Here is a 17,416-nt window from a genome sequence, read left to right as displayed (position 1 = left end):
TTCATAATTTCCTTGTCCAGTTGCTAGGTTGAGGGCAACCCAAAAGGACTGTGCTGCTGTCAATTCAAGTACATACCAATTATAGTTATGGGCTTAGACACCTAATCCAACACTTATTACAGCCGATTTTACTCGGGGAATTCTTGATGCTACCCCCGTGATATTTGGTACCATCAAGGAGGGGATTTTGGAGCTCATGGAGGAGCGGCTCAGGTCTTTTCGAGCCGATATTGTTGCAGGGCAGATTGGGGGTGCAAACTCCCTCATTTCGGAAGTCCAAGGTGTGTGGAGCTCATGAGTTTTTTGGGGTTAAGGACCCCATCGCTAGTCGTCGTTGGATCACTGACATGGAGAATGCTCAGCATACGAGCTTTTTCCCCGAGGGGGCAAAAGTGGGATTCGCGTCTTGTTTGCTGAGGGATAAAGCGCAGGAATGGTGGGAGGAGGTTACCCGAGCGGTAGGGACGGACGCAATGGCTGTGATGACATGGGAGGACTTTGTTCAGAGGTTTCATAGGGAGTTTGCACCAGCTATCGAGGTGCAGCAGCTGACGAGGGAGTTTCAGGACCTTCACCATACTACAGAGACCGTGGCAGAGATTACCGCCAAATTCAGGGAGAGATCATTATTGGTCCTGCAATACGCTGCGGATGAGGAGATGAGGAACACGAGGTATCATGATATGCTGAGGGATGATATTCAGGAGTTTGTGATCTTCTCGGGGTGTAAGACCCTGAATTATATGATCGAGAAGGCACGCGAGCGGGAGATTGAGTTGGAGCTCTGGACGAAGCGGAAGTCGGAGTAGGTTCACACATTCGTGGGTCAAGCTAAGAGACCCAAGACCTCTGATACCCACGCCAAAGGCCAGCAGGGCCAGGGCCTTTGCGCCAAGTGCGGCAAGCCGCATAGTGACGCTTGTTGGCCAGTAGGTTCATGATGTTTCAGCTGTGGCCAGTCGGGTCACGAGAGCAGGGATTGCCCCAAGAGGGCTTTGGTTTTCTTTCATTTCAATCAGATTGTCCCTAAAAAGGCCGATTGTCTGATATTGTCTGGGGGAGCAGTGGTGGTGCCTGTGCCAGCCACCTTGAGGATTACTGATGGCCGCCAGGGTAAGATGGAGGCTCCTGTGGTGAAGAGCAGGGCTTTTCAGCTGACCATCGATGAGGCTCATGCAACGTCGGATGTAGTTACTAGTATGTGTTCTAACCCTATCTTTTATTGCTTTCCTTGTTTCTGCTTATGTTTATTATGATCTTGTATAGGGACCTTTTTTGTCAACGGTCTATCTGCTCATGTTCTGTTCGATTCGAGGGCAACCCGATCCTTCGTATCTCTTGCGCTCAACAAGAAGTTTTGAGACACTCCGGGGACTTTGGATTCCCCTCTAGAGGTGGAGATTACGGATAAACATACCGTGAGTTCTTCGAGGGTTTTCCGTGGGTGTGTCCTGAACATGTTTAGTGAGAGGTTCTCTATTGATTTGGTACTGATTCTCTTGAGAGGATCAAAGGTTATCATCGGGATGGATTTGTTGGTCCCCAATGGGGCTGTGATTGCTTGCGAGCGGTAGCTGGTGAGAGTTCGAACCCCAAGTGGGGGAGAACTGGTTATTACTGGCGAGAGATCTTCGCATAAGCCAACTCTCTGTTCAGCTGCGAGGGCCAGGAGATATCTGCAGCAGGGTTGTTCTGGGTTCTTAGCTTATGTTTATGACACGCAGATTGAAGGAAAGACAGAGTTGAGCAGGGTACCCATTGTGCGGGATTTTCCTGTTGTCTTTCCCGAGGAGTTGCCCGGAGTGCCTCCCGAGAGGCAGGTCGAGTTTCGGATTTATTTGGTACCGGGTGCGGCTCCGATAGCCAAGGCATCATATCGCCTGGCACCACCTGATATGTAGGAGTTGTTCACGTAGCTGCAGGAGCTGCTAGACAATGGTTTTATTCTTCCGAGTAGTTCTCCGTAGGGAGCACCGATCCTATTTGTGAAGAAGAAGGAAGGTTCGCACAGTATGTGCATTGACTATCGAGATTTGAACAAGCTAATGGTGAAGAACCGTTACCCACTCCCGAGGATTGACGATTTGTTTGACCAGATTCAAGGTGCATCTTAGTTTTCCAAGATTGATTTGCGGTCAGGGTACGACCAGATGAGAGTCAAAGATGAGGATGTGCAGAAGACAACCTTCAAGACTCGTTATGGTTATTACGAGTTTGTGGTGATGCCTTTCGGGCCCACCAATGCACCATCAGCGTTCATGGATCTCATGAACCGGGTCTGCAGGCCGATGTTGGATCGGTCTGTGATTGTTTTCATTGATGATACCCTAGTCTACTCTAAGACCAAGGAGCAACACGAGTAGCATTTGCAAGAGGTGTTGGAGACCCTGAGGAGGGAGAGACTTTATTCCAAATTCTCCAAATGTGATTTTTGGTTGCGCGAGGTGCAATTTCTGGGGCACATCGTCAACCAAAAAGGAATCTTGGTCGACCTGGCCAAGATCGAGGCTGTGACGCATTGGGAGGTCCCGAGGATCGCATCGGATATTCAGATTTTCTTAGGTCTCACGGGATATTATAGGAGATTTATCCAAGACTTCTCCCAGACTGTTGTGTCATTGACCCGTTTAACAAAGAAGAATGTGACCTTTCGGTGGGGGCCGGATCAGTAGTTAGATTTTGAGACACTGAAGCAGAGATTGTGTGAGGCCCTGATTCTTGCGCTTCCTGAGGGTTTGGATGAGTTTGTGGTTTACTGTGACGCCTCTATCTCGGGTTGGGAGTTGTTCTTATGTAGAGGGGTCACATGATTACTTACGCTTCAAGGCAGTTGAAGCCTCATGAGGCGAACTACCCCACACATGATTTGGAGTTGGGGTCGTAGTTTGTGCCGTCAAGATATAGAGGCACTATTTGTATGGGGTCCGGTGTACTATCTACACCGACCGCAAGAGTTTGAGATATTTGATGGACCAGCCGAATCTGAATATGAGGCAGCAGAGATGGTTGGATGTGGTAAAGGATTATGATTGTGAGATCATGTACCACCTTGGGAAGGCCAATGTGGTGGTTGATGCTTTGAGCCGAAAGACGATGAGTACTCCTACAAGAGATGTTTGCTTGAGGATGATTGTTACCTCGCCTCTGTTAGATTTGATCAAGGAAGCTCAAGTGGAGGGTTTGAAAAAGGAGAATTGGAAGGTCGAGCGGATCAGGGGGAAAATTCCCTTGTTTTTCAAGGACAGTCGTGGATTGTTGACTCAGTGTGGTAGATTTTGGGTCCCGGCATCAGGTGGGTTGAGGTAGACGGTACTGGAGGATGCGCATAAGTCAAAGTTTTCTATCCATCCAGGGGCCACGAAGATGTACAGGGATTTGAGGTTGAGTTATTGGTATCCATGTATGAAAAGGGAGATAGCTTGGTTTGTTGAGTGATGTCTGACTTGCAGGAAAGTCAAGGCCAAGCATCAGAGACCCCACGGAAAGTGCAATCGTTACCCATTCTCATGTGGAAGTGGGAGGATATCACTATGGATTTCAACACAAAATTGCGTAGGACGGCACGTGGTGTTGATTCTATTTAGGTCATTGTGGACAGATTGACCAAGAGTGCGCCTTTTATCCCGATTGCCGAGAGCATATCCATAGATAAGGTAGCAAACATTTATGTCCGGGAGGTGGTAGTTCGGCATGGAGTTCCAGTTTCGGTGGACTCGGACCGGGATGTTCGTTTCACGTCCAGGTTTTGGAGAAAGTTTCATGAGGAGTTGGGTACTCAATTGCATTTCAGCACAACATACCACCCTCAGACTGATGGCCAGAGCGAGCGGACGATCTAGACGCTCGAGGATATGCTTCGGGCTTATGTGTTAGATTTTGGAGGGAGTTGGGATACTTACCTTCCACTGGCCAAATTCTCCTACAACAACAGTTATCATGCTAGTATTGACCAACCATCATTTGAGATGTTGTGTGGGAGGAGGTACAGGATCTCGGTTGTTGGGGCGAGGTTGGTCATCGGGTCATGGGAAGCATCGAAGTGGTGCTTAAGACCACGAAGCTGATTCAACAGGTACACGACAGGTTGCGGATCGCGCAGAGCCGACGGAAGATTTATGTTGATTGACGTCTTCGGACCTTGAGTTTCAGGTAGGGGACTTGGTGTTGTTGAAGGTGTCACCTTGGAAAGGTTTCATCCGGTTTCGGAAGCGGGGCCCCCGGTTTATTGGTCCTTTCAAGATTACTGCCCGAGTGGGCAGGGTTGCATACCGGATGGATTTTCCTGATGAGCTCAGTCAGATCCATAATACTTTCCACGTGTCTCAGTTGCGGAAATGTGTAGCCGATGTGTGACATCCCCATTTTCACGGCCAGAAAAGACTGATTTTTTTATGCTTGTTTAAAAATCAGAGTATCCTTTTTGAAAGATGGTATTGTGGAATTTGTTCCCAGCGAACATGATAAACATGTTATCAAAGCATTTCCAAAAAAATGTATTTTTATTTAAAACATTGGGATGTCATCGTCAATACAGAACCATAACCATAACGAAATATTACAAGCATTACAGTAATTAAACTAGTGACCTAATACTCCTTGAATCTCTCAGCAGAATGTATCTTTCATATAGCCACCTGTGATACAATAAACTGAGTGGGTCAGGTTGGGAAACCTGGCAAGTACATAGGGTTTTCAACCCACAATAATATAATTATTATGTTTAATCATCAAAAAACTAACCCAATTTCCCATCCCCATTATCTTCTTTATTCTTAAGGATCTACCCTAAGAATCATATATTCTTCTTTTATTTATTCCTAAGGATTGTCCTAAGGAATAGGCACGAAGTCCATCGCTGCCAGGGTTTATCCAACAGACACTAAGTCTATAGTTTTCGATGTTATCTATTAGGCACAACTGCCAGTGTTCATTTGTAAGGCACTAAGTCCATAGCTACCAGGGTTTCTAGAGTACATCTGGTGAACACGTCGTTCACAAACACCTACAGGTTGCGAGCCTGCTAGCGTTCCACTGGATTGTCTAGAATAGTCTGTGGTCATTATCTATACTTTGATAGATGACTGGATCATCGTTAAAGTTAAGGCTTCTCATCATCTTTCACCTCTCATCATCTATATCATCTGATATCTCTCATCATTCATCTACCCATCTTTACCCAATATATTTATAGATATAAAAATACATATACAATTTAAATCACGTAAAAAATGTATTATCGTTCATCTAGCATAGATATCAGGAAAATATATAATAAGCACAGATAGCATGTATTAATATTAAAATATTTCATATCTATGTGTAAGATGAAAGTAATTATGCACTCACTTGTTAAAGTGACGACTCGTAATTCGGGTTGCGCTTCGCTTCTAACAATTGTCTTTTCCTTTGACGAAACCTAGTATCATTATCACTAAGTCTTAGTCTATTATTTATTGCGATGAATTATTACTCTAGATTCATCATTAACTCAAAGTATACTTCAAGATCTATCCAGTAAGGAAAAACCAGGTAGAATTATATCGGAGGTAGGGTCCGTTTGGTATACGAAGTATATTGTTTGAAAATCCCACTTTAAACACCTCACTAAATCACAATCTAGACATCATCCCCGTAAGTAGACCAATTAGTATAACGACTTGGAATCACTGATAAATCTTGTTTGTAGGTTTATAATAACGATAATGAACTTAAACATAAGTTATACTTAAAGTATGGTAAGCATAACTCAACTTACAGGGGGGTTTAGCGAGGAATTGGGCTCTGTGTGGGCAGAACTTCTGAGCCGAAAGCTCTTCTTCTCGGGGTCTTCTAGCGCTCCGGGACTCGCTTCTAACACCTAGTAGGTGCTAGGGGAAATAATAGAGGGTTCGGGGGTGTTTGGGAGAGAATGGGTTAGAAAAGTGTGAGAAAATGAGTGATTTGCGCCTTCTACTTATAGGATGTGAGAAGGTCGTACGTTGGGTGTACTTCAGCATTACGTTGGGCATAATGTGGCCACATGTCATCATCTGGTGGCAAGCCGTGGGGAAGAAGGTGCACCCAGATCGTGCCACGTGTCACTCGCTAGTTACTCCAAAAACTAATTATCTTCTAAAATCTGTAACTTTAGCATACGAGCTCCATTTTTGACGTTCTTTATATCCAAACATAGGTATCGATGGGATCGACAACTTTTGTTTAGACTCTGTCGGCTAATTTTGATATTATTTTTAAAGTTATATTTTAACAGGCTTAGACAGTTAAAGTCCATTAAAAATTCATAACTTTGTCATTCGACGTCCGTTTTCGACTGTCTTTATATTGTTGAGCTCCTATTTACGAGATCTTTAATTCTCATTTAGGTTGTATCGGCTAAAAATCGATCGATCTAAAATTCGATTTCCGGGCTGTGTATTGCTACGCTACATCTTAGAAAATTCATAACTTCTTCAAATGAAGTCAGATTTGGACGTTCTCTATATGCACGCTCTCGTTTTAATGTCTACTATGAATTTCGTTTAGATTTCTAAGGCTAAAAAGTATTTCGTCCAAAATTCACTTTTTACGTTATGCGGAGCCATGTCGGTTTAATCGCAAAACTTCGACGGGTCATAATTTCTTCGTTATAAGTCAGATGTCAGCGTTCTTTATATTTACGGAATCCTTGTGACATATACTATAACTTTGGTTAAGATTGTTTACTATAAATAATCTTCTATCAAAAAGTCATTTTTAACACTTATTGTCTCTAAATTGACTAGCCCGAATCTGCGAGCGTCACACGATGATTCAACAGTGATCTCGCTGGATGATATTCACATGGATGAGCCCCTGTATTACGTGGAGAGGTCGATTGTGATTCTCGACAAGAAAACTAAGACTCTGTGCAATAAGGTGGTGAATCTGGTGAATGTGCAATGGCAGCACCGAAAGGGCTCTGAGTGGACGTGAGTGCCAGAAGGCGAGATGAGGGAGCACTACCCAGACTTTTTTGCATCAGGGGACTTCAAGGACGAAGTCTAATTCAAGTGGGGGAGATTTGTAACATTCGATTCCATGTATGTTCTTGTTTGGTCCTTTAAGTTTGAAATTCTTTGTGAAATGGTCCCTCGTATGTTGGGCGTACGTTTGGTATGCTTAGCGTACATGCGCATTTCGAGTCGTGGAACTTAACCACGTACGTTGGGTGTACGTGGTGTACGCGGGGGGTACGGCAACCAAGACTAAACCGTAATTTTTAGGGAATGAGCCCTATTTAAACATCATTATGGCCTTTGGAAACTTACCCTCATCAACCTCCACTATTCATTATGTCCCATTTAACCCTCGTTCATCCTTTTGAGTGTTCTTCAGTTTTGAAGTGACTTTGTGGCATTCTTGGTGTGTATTCAAGAAGAAGGAACATGGAGACCAAGCATTTGTTGAGGTTGGGTTTCTAGATCCAGAGTCTTCGTCAACTTTAGGAGCTATAGAAGGTATAAAGTTCTTACCTTGATGATTCATTTGATAGTTAGGGTTTAGGGCTTGTTCATGAGCTTTATTTTGTTCCATGGGTTCTCTTTGTGAGTTTGGGCAACTCCAGGAGTTAGAGGTGTTAGATCTCAATCCCTTTGTTGTTATAGATGGATAAAAATGTCATCTTGATGGTTCATATGAGTCCATGCATGAATTTGAGTCCTTAAAATGAGCTTTGATGGATAAAAATGGATATTGGGTTCCATTAAGACATGCTAAGGGTTAAAGTTGCCAACTTTATGTATTAGAACCCTAAAATGGACGAGATCTGAAAGTTAGACTTAATGGTTGAACGGATTAAGAACTTATTGTCTTAAGGTGGCAAGCAGCCCAGTACGTCGGGAGTACCAAGGGGTACGTTGTGCGTACTGGTGGGTGGTCGAGTACACAAAGCGTAAAACGCGTACGTCGAGCGTAAGCCTCGCAGAGGCTTTTCCTTGGGCTTTTGGTCTTTGGTTGGGCTTTGGACTTTTGGGCATTAGTTAGGTTTTGGGCCTTAGACTGTTTGATTTGTGAGTGGGTCATAGGATTTTGTTAGTAAGCCTTAAGTTGCTTGAGTTGGGCCTTTTTGGGCCTTGGGGTCCATTATTGTGTATTGGGCCAAGTTTGTTTAGGCCCATTGTGGGAAGGATAAAATGGGCCTTTATCTTAGGAGGTATGGATTTGGGATTTAGGCCCAAGGTTATGGTTTATAATCTATTTTGATTAGGGTGATTTGTTTGTGTTAAGTGTGGGATCTTCCGGTTCGGTAGTCGAGCATTTAGTTATTTATCAGCGGACTGAGGTGTGTTTTCTCATTGTATCAATGAGTCGAAGGCACCAAGGCCAGCCCATTATTGTGATATAGGGTGTTAGCTATATTTGTGATATGTGTATGAAATACTAGGATTTGGCCCCTGGCAACTGTATGAAAGACCAGGATATGGCCCCTGGCATCTGTATGAAAGACCAGGATTTGGCCCCTGGCAACTGTATGGAAGAGCGGGATTTGGCCCTTGGCAGGAGATTACTTATAAGACTATGGTTTGACCCATAGCACTAACTGATTTATGTTTGGTATGTGGTACTTTGGGGAAACTCACTAAGCTTTTGCTTACAGTTTATATTTGTGGTTTCAGGTACTTCCGGTACTAAGGAGAAGGGCCCGACGTGATGTCACAACATTCTCTCCCCACTGTTTTCCTCACTTTTGATATTATACTCTGATAATTTGACATTATTGTTAAGTGATGGTTTTAGAACAATGTGATGATTAAATGAAAAATTTTATCCTGGTTTTTGGGTCATTAGATGACAATTGCTGCTACTAAAGATCCTTTAGGAAGAATCCCTCGAGATCATTATCTAAAGATTAGGAAGTGAGGATAACGGGAACGGGTAACTGGTTTATTTGTTTGCTGAAAAAAAATATATAATTAAAGATTATAATATTGTGGGTTGAAACCCCATTTACTCACTAGGTTTTCCAACCTGACACACTCAATTTCTTTGTATCACATGTAGCAGTACAAAGATACATGAATGATGAGAGATTCAAGGAGATGTAGACTGATAGTCTAAGAATAATGTAAGGCATGTTTATGCTTATGTTTTGTATCAATTATGACATCCCAAGATTTTATAAATCAATGAAAAAAAATTCTTCGGAAATACTTTTACGTTTTAAAATCCACACCGTTATGGGGCTAAAGTAGGGCAAATCCACACCGTTGGCTATGTGTATTGAGTACATAGGTTGATTCGGATTCGCCATTTTTAAGTTTTAAAATTTAAGAGAGACAATGATATATATGAAGAAATTTTATCATGTAGGCATAAAAATGAAAAGAACACCCATGTGTTCTTGAACAATGATAACCTGGGCATGTGGATTCAAAAGACAACCACTTAGGCTCTGATAACAATTGTGAGAATATAAAACCGAACAACAATGAAACTAATAAGTAAGGTCCTAGTATCAGTCTGAAATAATCCAGTCGAAGACCTGAAAATCAACTTAGTATTTAATGTAGAAAATAAATACGAGTAATAAATAAGAATAATCAGAATGTTTGAAGAGAAAATTATTGATAGTATTCAATATGCTTGAAAAAGGAACATTACAATGAAGTCTTACTAGCCTATATAATGACACATTTGTACATTCTTTTAACCAAAGGAACAAAAAGAGGAATACTAGTAACAGTACTCTGACAAAAAGATATTGTTGATCTTGTTCCTAAATCTACTACAAACTAAAAGACAAAATACAACTTCATTGCTCGGATAAACACTTTCTCAGACGAACAAACACCTCGGATAAAAAGCTTCCCGAATTACACATAACTTCGGAGCCCACACTAAGCTCGGATGGTTGGTCACTTCTTGTACTATCAATTCGTCCTCTGATTATTATATTATTATATATTAGTTTTAAAACTACTGTATTTCCTACGATTACCATTTTCACTTTATTTATGTTTTGTGTAATATTTGAAGTAATGCTAAATGTGACGGTGCATGAAAGTAATATATCCCACATCGGTTCATTTAAGAAAGAAAACAAGGGTGAGACTTATTATAACAAAGACATAACTCAAGAATAATGGAAGAGAAAATTAGTTTCCTTTCGGTTCTTATAATCAAGGGATACAACCGATTTAATTAGTAATTACAATGAACTAGAATTTGGCATTTGATTTGAAGTTATTTTTTTAGGTTTAGAAGGTTTGTATGATTTACAAGAAGACCACATGCAAACCTAAAAATCTCATTGGGAGCATCCACAAAGTGATCTCCACAACTTGTAGATGTTCAATTGACTTTCATTAATGGAAGGAACATCCTTGATGACCCTTTTATGGTAATGAAGTATGCAATTATTGGGGTAAAAAAAAACAACAGCAAAATGCCATTACATTGAAAGGCGACTTTGACAAAACATTTAACTCTAAATTGCGAATTTTGTAACTTAGCTATGGCTTAAATGGGCTTTCGCTTAGGGGTGAGCATGGTGCGGTTTTAGGGCCAAACTGAACCGCAAACCGCAAGGTGCGGTTTTTGGCCGTTGGGTGCGGTTTTTCCATGGTTCGGTTTTGCGGTTTTTAAGTGCGGTTTCGGTTTGTAACGGTTCGGTGTCGGTTTTAAACCGAGTCAAACATATGGTGCAGTTTTTTATGTTCACTGGTATGATTTTTTTTTAACCGTGGTGTTCATGTGAAGATTTATGATTGTATGACAAGCTATCATTTCGTTTCCTTACATTTATAAGCTGTAATTTTGAGTTTTTTATGTTGTTTACTTGATCACTTCATTTGCAACCTATATTCCCAAACTCATTTTTTTATTCAATTTGTGGTTAGAAGTTACAAACTTGCAAGTTGTAGCTCACATAGTGTTTATACTTTACACATAATCATTAAGTCACAAACACGAAGTGACAAACTCACATATTAAATGTAATACCTAATTATTAATTACCGTCAAGTTCAATATATAATATATGTATAAATTAGAGTTGATTAGTTTTTTAAATAATATGTATAATTGTATAATATAAATTAGTGATTTGTTTTATTGTTAATAAGCTTGCGGTGCGGTTCGGTTTTGGTGGTCCGGTTTCTAGATAAAAACCGAACCGCACCAATAAATTCGGTTTTTCTAAAAAATAAAATCTGCACCATCGGTTTTTGCATCGGTTTCGGTTTTTCGGTTGCGGTTTTTACGGTTTTTCTTTTATCGGTTCGGTTTTTGCTCACCCCTACTTTCGCTCATCATGGAGAGAGTGTAAATACGGTTGATTCACCTTCATGCGAACTTCTGTGTCGCTTAGTGGATCCCGGAAAAATGAAACTTAATGCTATAAGTATCCACCATTTTTTTCCAATTCCACACCCTGATTTGATTTTTTTTGTCTTTTGTTGTTTTTTCCCTATTTTGTTTTTTTGTTGTTTTTAGTTCTTTTTTATTTATTTATTTATTATTATTATTATTATTATTATTATTATTATTATTCGATAACCATATAAAATTCGGACGACATTATAAAATTCGAACGGCTATATAAAACGGAACAAAAGCAAAGTTTGTCTTTATGTATCACAAATATTAATTAATTCGGTATTACATTTGTGTGGTGTGTTATGCAGATTGAAAGCATTAAGTTGAACAATTATATACCCATGCTGCCGAATATTCTGATTTGTATCTACGGAGAAGTCTGGACAAAACATCAGACATTGGATATACTCTTTGTAATCAAACATTACATAATGGTTAGGGTGAATTGCAATTTATCAATAGACGATAATCAAACATTACATAATGGTTAGGGTGAATTGCAATTTATAAAATAAAGACAAACTTTGTTTTTGTTCCATTTTATATAACCGTTCGAATTTTAAAATGTTGTCCGAGTTTTATATGGTTATTGAAATTTATAATAATAATAATAATAATAATAACAACAACAAGATTAATAAGATATAAAATAAAAGAAAACAAAAAGGAAAACAAAAAGGAAAGAAACAAAAAAACAAAAAGGGAAAAAAACAAAAAAAATGATGTGAAATCAAAATCAAAAGTAAATGATTGATTAGATTGATAGAAGGAGAAATAAAATTGATTAAGAGGTACCTAAAATTCTAAAATTAATTGTCACTCTCAATTTTCCTTTTTATGATTGTTATGGAAATTTTAGATGAGACTTATGCCAAAAACTAGCTCTCTTAGAATGTTCTATAGAATCTGGACACCTTGCTAGGGCCCACAATCTCACATTTATTGCATGTCGATGATCTTATGATCTTATCTTCCTTGGTAGTCACTATCAAATTTCCAAAATCTTGCTACAATTCTACAGTGCTTTCAGTTTGTCTTGGTGTTGAAGGTGTTGGCTCGAATTTATACAATTCTTTCTTGACATGTCGTTCATTCTTAATTCTTATTTATATATCTTGGGCTCACTATTGGGCCAATACGACGCTTACAAAGAATTGGAATCCAATTATCAATAAATTTAATTCCAATCACTTTTCATGAAAAACAAAAGTTCTTTCCTTCGGTAATAACTTTAATCAAATCAGTTTTTGGAAGCCTATCATTTATCAAACCACTATTTCTCACTCTTTAAATTAAGTTATTGTTGAAGCGTTGAATCTATCATCAAGAACAACTTTACATAAAGTAAAAGTCAGGTGAAGAAAAAGTCAACCACCATGAGAGGTATTAACTATTAACAATGGCAACAAACCTTATGTAACTATTTCTCATATAATCAAATCAACTTCACGATTCCATCCACTGAGAAGGTGGAGAGCTTGTTTTCGTCTTCTCTGGACCTGCAAAGTTCCATTTCTACCCCTTATCAAAACATAAACCACAATTGCAAATTTCCATATTTGCCCCTTGGAAATATGTAAAACTTTATATATATATATATATAAAAAGACGTGAATACCATGAATTCCACGCATTTCAACTTCTCGCAGTTCTTGAACAAGTGCACAGCAACAACACATGATATGTGACAGAAAGTCATCACACCACCCACCCTATTGAACACAACAAAAAAAATCCAAATTTAAATAAATAAATAAATAAATTTAACTTTCTACAAAAACTGAAAAAAGAATCCACACTTAAGGGATGTATCCTTTTGACTTAATGGACTTAATTGGTTAAACCCTTAACATTTTCCTCCCGACTCCTCATGAATATGATGAAAACTGTGTTGTTGGAATGTAAGGGTAAAATGGTCATTTTAGGTCTGGAAAAGGGTACCGTGATATTGAGAGTCATCCGAAGCTTCCTCCTAATGCAAGAGGTATAGCAACAGCATGATAATATTAGAGAATAAGCCATCAGCTCATTGCAGGCTTCTCCTGAAGCTGTTCAATTATTGACAGATAGATATAGTCATAAATTAATAATATATAATTAGGGCACAAAAAACTTTTAGTATTTTTTAAATTCATAAAGAATCTTACTCATGTGCCTGTTTGTCGCCACTGATGCAATCTTTGAAAATGTCCCACATGGAAAGAAGAATGTCTTCATACCTACATAAATTTTTATTTTTATTTTTATTTTTAAATTCTTAAAGTATATTGCTATACAGATGGAAAAATGTTAAGAATTGAGAACATAAACATATTACATACACATCTTAGGCTCTGAACAACAGCCAAGTAGATCTGAATGCCATTCTTGATGCCCATATGATGTGCTTCTGCAACACCACTTACTACTTAGTATTATCATAAATGACCATTTTACCCTTACATTCCAAAAAACAAATTTAACTTGTAAGGAGTCAGAAAGAGAAAGAAAACCAACCTTGAAGTTGAGTGTGGCTTTGTATTTGTAATTGTATCACTCTCATCTTGAACTTGTTTATTGGTGTTAACATTTGGATATTGAGGCTCTGTTTCATGTTGAGAATTTGAAGCAACAACTTGAGTGACCTCAATCAGATGTTGAATTACTTCACATTGGCCTACATCTAAGTTAGCTTGTGATCTTTGTAGTTCCATATGAAGCTTTTCATTTTCTTTCTGGATAACTTCCTTGAAAGGCAAATTTGGGTAGCTACAAGAAAGTGTTTTCTTCAAAACAACAGTATCAGTATGTGAAGGGTCAGGCTTCATGATAACATCTTGCACTTTTCTATCTTCATCATCCAATGTGTATTCCCTTTGATCCATTTCAATATACTCCAATCTTTCCTGAAAGAAAACAAGTCAAAACAAGATTTGATAATCTTTAGAACAAGATGAAGTTAAGTTTATATACCCTGACTCGAGCATTATCAACAAGAGTGATGAGTGGGATAATCTTTAAGTATCGATCAATCTCATTTTGTGCTTTTCTGAATTGATAAACAATGTTCCATCCCATTGCAAGTAAGTAGAGATAGCTTCGATCTTGACAACTGTTGACTAAAATGTAGGATCTTCTCAATGCATCTTCAAGTTGTTCTAAAGGCTCGCATGTTTCTGGATACCTTTTGAGTTCAGTAATCTTGAGTTGTTGAAGAAGATTTCCAATCAACTTCAAATGCATTGCAAATTGTTTGCAGTTCTTCTTGTGTAAACGAGCTGTATTTGCAGCTTGGACAATCATCCCTATTAGCTTCACTGCATCTAAACCTGTTAGTTGGGCCACATTTGCAATCTCTCCAAAATGCTCCCATGCTGCAGCCATTCTTCACACTAATTCCCAAAACCCTAAATGTCTTCACTTGTTATGTTTCTCAGATAGGTTCAATTATTTCTTTTTTAGAAACTTCAAAGGATCTTCGAGAAATGGAATTGAATTCAAAGATCCTCAATAGTAGAATCTGGTAAAGATTGAAATTAATCAATATTTAAATGCGAAATGATAGTGAAAAGGAAATTAGAGACACGAGATCTTAGAGATTCTCTGTTAGCTTTCGCTTTCTTTATCTGATAAAACGAAGGATTGATTAAAAGAGGAACAAATGGTAAAAATACGATCAACATATATCGGAAATTTACAGTCTTCAACTGGAACGAAATTGAGAATAAATAAGTAGATCAAAAAAAAAAAAACATGATAAATTATTATATAAAAAACAGCGCATAATTAGTAAACAGAAGAATTTTTCAGATTCACTTGAAGTTGACCTTAATCGCAACAGATGCAATTTGAAAGAACAGTAGTCAGTAGTCATGCATATTAGTCTGTATTCACTGACAAAAACACACGCAAGAGTGTAAAGAAAATAGAAAAACTGAAATGTTCGATAGATATGGATTTTTACCTTTGGTGTTCAGTCTTTTAGGGTTCATTGAGAAATTTGCTAGCTTTTTTTGCTGGATACAATAAGTGCAGTTGTTCGGTGAGCATTGATGCAGAAACAATGACTAAGCATTTATTTGCTGGATTGGTTGGTCAGAATACAGACGAATTACGTCGTCGTCTTCTTCTGCCTGATGATAGATTTTCTGAGCATTTCTGGAAGAAATTGAACCTTTTATTTCTCTCTCTCTCTCTCTAAAACAATTGGAGTTGGGTTCGGTGTTGTTTGTCTCTGCTCTAGCAATGTGTGTGAGAGAGAGAGAGAATAGAAACAGTGACACAGAAGCAAAGTTGTATAATATGGGATTAGATAGTTTTGTCTATTTGACAAAATTGTATTTCCATTCCCCTAACAATTTGTTATATTGTATATGGAAGACATATCTAATGGAAATAGTTACAATCAACCCTTTATATATCTAAAATTAGGTTTTAGTATTTTTTTTCAATTGTTTTTAAAGTATTTGACAAATAGGAAAATAACTTAAGTAAATTATAGATCAAATCAAACACTCATGTTTTAAACAAATGTATAAACTAAAATGAAAATATGTCTAATGCTTTGAATTTAGTTATTGTGTAATATGATATAATGATTTGAGTAAGGTTTTTTCAAGAAATCTAAATAATGGTAATATCCGATTTATCCAACAATGTTGTGGGGAAATGTCTTTACATTTGGTCAAGATTGACGCAAGATAACAAGGTTTCAACACAACTAAAACTAATCATTTTTGGTGCAATTTTATTAGAAATGTAAATGAGTAAGGAGTAGATGTGTGTATAAGGAAGTATGCTTTTCTACCGATAAAGAGTTTCAGTTATCTAGGTTCTATGATTCATAAGGAAGGAGATAGAGATTGAGGCAAAAGTCACCCATCGAATAAAAAGGGATCAGTTAAAGTGGAGGAAAATATATAAATTTTCTCAGAGTAAGAATGTTTTATTTTTCAAATGTGATTATTTTAAATCTAATGAATCTAAATAATATAAAAATCAAAACTACTAGTCATATAAATTTGATTATTGGGACATAGTTCACAATAATTACAATGCACATATAGACACTCATTTTGCTGTAGATAGAGTTCATAAAAGATAATAGCTCGTTATATAATTTTCTTCTAAGATTAACTATGAATGAGAAGAAACAAAGGTTGCTAAAACTAAATGCCTTTTTTGCTATAGACTACAAAACTTTGCTTCAATACCTTTTATCTTTAATCTTGAATACATCCCCTTTTAATTACACATACATTTTCATAAAGAAAATGCCCCTTAATATATATATATATATATATATATATATATATATATATATATATATATATATATATATATATATATATATAAAATAATGATGAAATAGATTTTGCACAATATAATTATGACGAAATAAAATTTATATAAATATCTTGCAAAACTAAGTATAATTTAGGTATAAAAGTAATGATTAAATTAAATTAAGGATGCAAAGTTGATTTACAAAACAACCTATCTTGAAATAAAATGAAAATCTATATAATTTTCTAGACATTTAAATAAAGATAATCAAAATAAAATAAAATCATCATGTGAAACAACAATACATAATCACATACAGGCTTAGATATAAAAAATGGGTTTAGGGCTTAGATATCAAAAAATTGTGTTGGGACTATAAGGAGCATATATCTATCAAAAACTATAACCATCATTCAGGAATATTTACAGAAAAATGTGCTTTTATTTTTACCTCAAATGGAGAAAGAGAGAAATATAGTTCTCACTCTACAAGTAACTTTCTAAAGAGAGAGACATGAACGAGACCAGCGCTCGTCTTTCTGTGATGGAGGATGATGGCGAGAAGAGGAAAATGGTGGCGGCGCAATGCCAACGGTGGGTTGGATGAGGCGATTCATATGAGAAGACGGTGGGAGCGGGAAGACGGCTCATTTTCTTTGAATTTTCGTCTTTTTAACTTCTAACTTTTGCAACTTTTTCAATTCTTTTTATCTCTTTGTTGCGATCTTTTCTCCTATTTTGTCTCTTTCCAACTATGTATACGTAACTTAGAAAAATTATTTATTCTAAAATCTTCTTGGTCAAAGGATATCCAATG

The 17,416-nt window shown here is 37.7% G+C and overlaps 1 protein-coding gene across 1 annotated transcript; it reads right to left on the bottom strand.

Annotated features, from left to right (window-relative positions):
• Window positions 1–12,595: 12,595 nt before the first annotated feature.
• LOC145108155 (protein MID1-COMPLEMENTING ACTIVITY 1-like) lies at window positions 12,596–15,613 on the bottom strand. The gene is made up of 8 exons (XM_079045153.1): window positions 15,278–15,613; window positions 14,287–14,833; window positions 13,831–14,219; window positions 13,656–13,723; window positions 13,482–13,553; window positions 13,276–13,382; window positions 12,953–13,046; window positions 12,596–12,833 (listed from the first exon to the last, which is right to left on the bottom strand). The coding sequence occupies exons 2-8, from the start codon at window positions 14,695–14,697 to the stop codon at window positions 12,781–12,783; spliced, it is 1,194 nt and encodes a 397-aa protein (XP_078901279.1). The 5' UTR covers window positions 14,698–14,833; window positions 15,278–15,613; the 3' UTR covers window positions 12,596–12,780.
• Between the last annotated feature and the right edge of the window lie 1,803 nt (window positions 15,614–17,416).

The sequence above is a fragment of the Lactuca virosa genome, chromosome 4, assembly GCF_052849685.1.
Source record: "Lactuca virosa cultivar CGN04683 chromosome 4, Lactuca_virosa_CGN04683_v6, whole genome shotgun sequence".
NCBI classification, from domain to species: domain Eukaryota; kingdom Viridiplantae; phylum Streptophyta; class Magnoliopsida; order Asterales; family Asteraceae; genus Lactuca; species Lactuca virosa.
The sequence above is the reverse complement of the archived record's forward strand: the minus strand, read 5'-3'. Positions and strand labels throughout refer to the sequence as shown.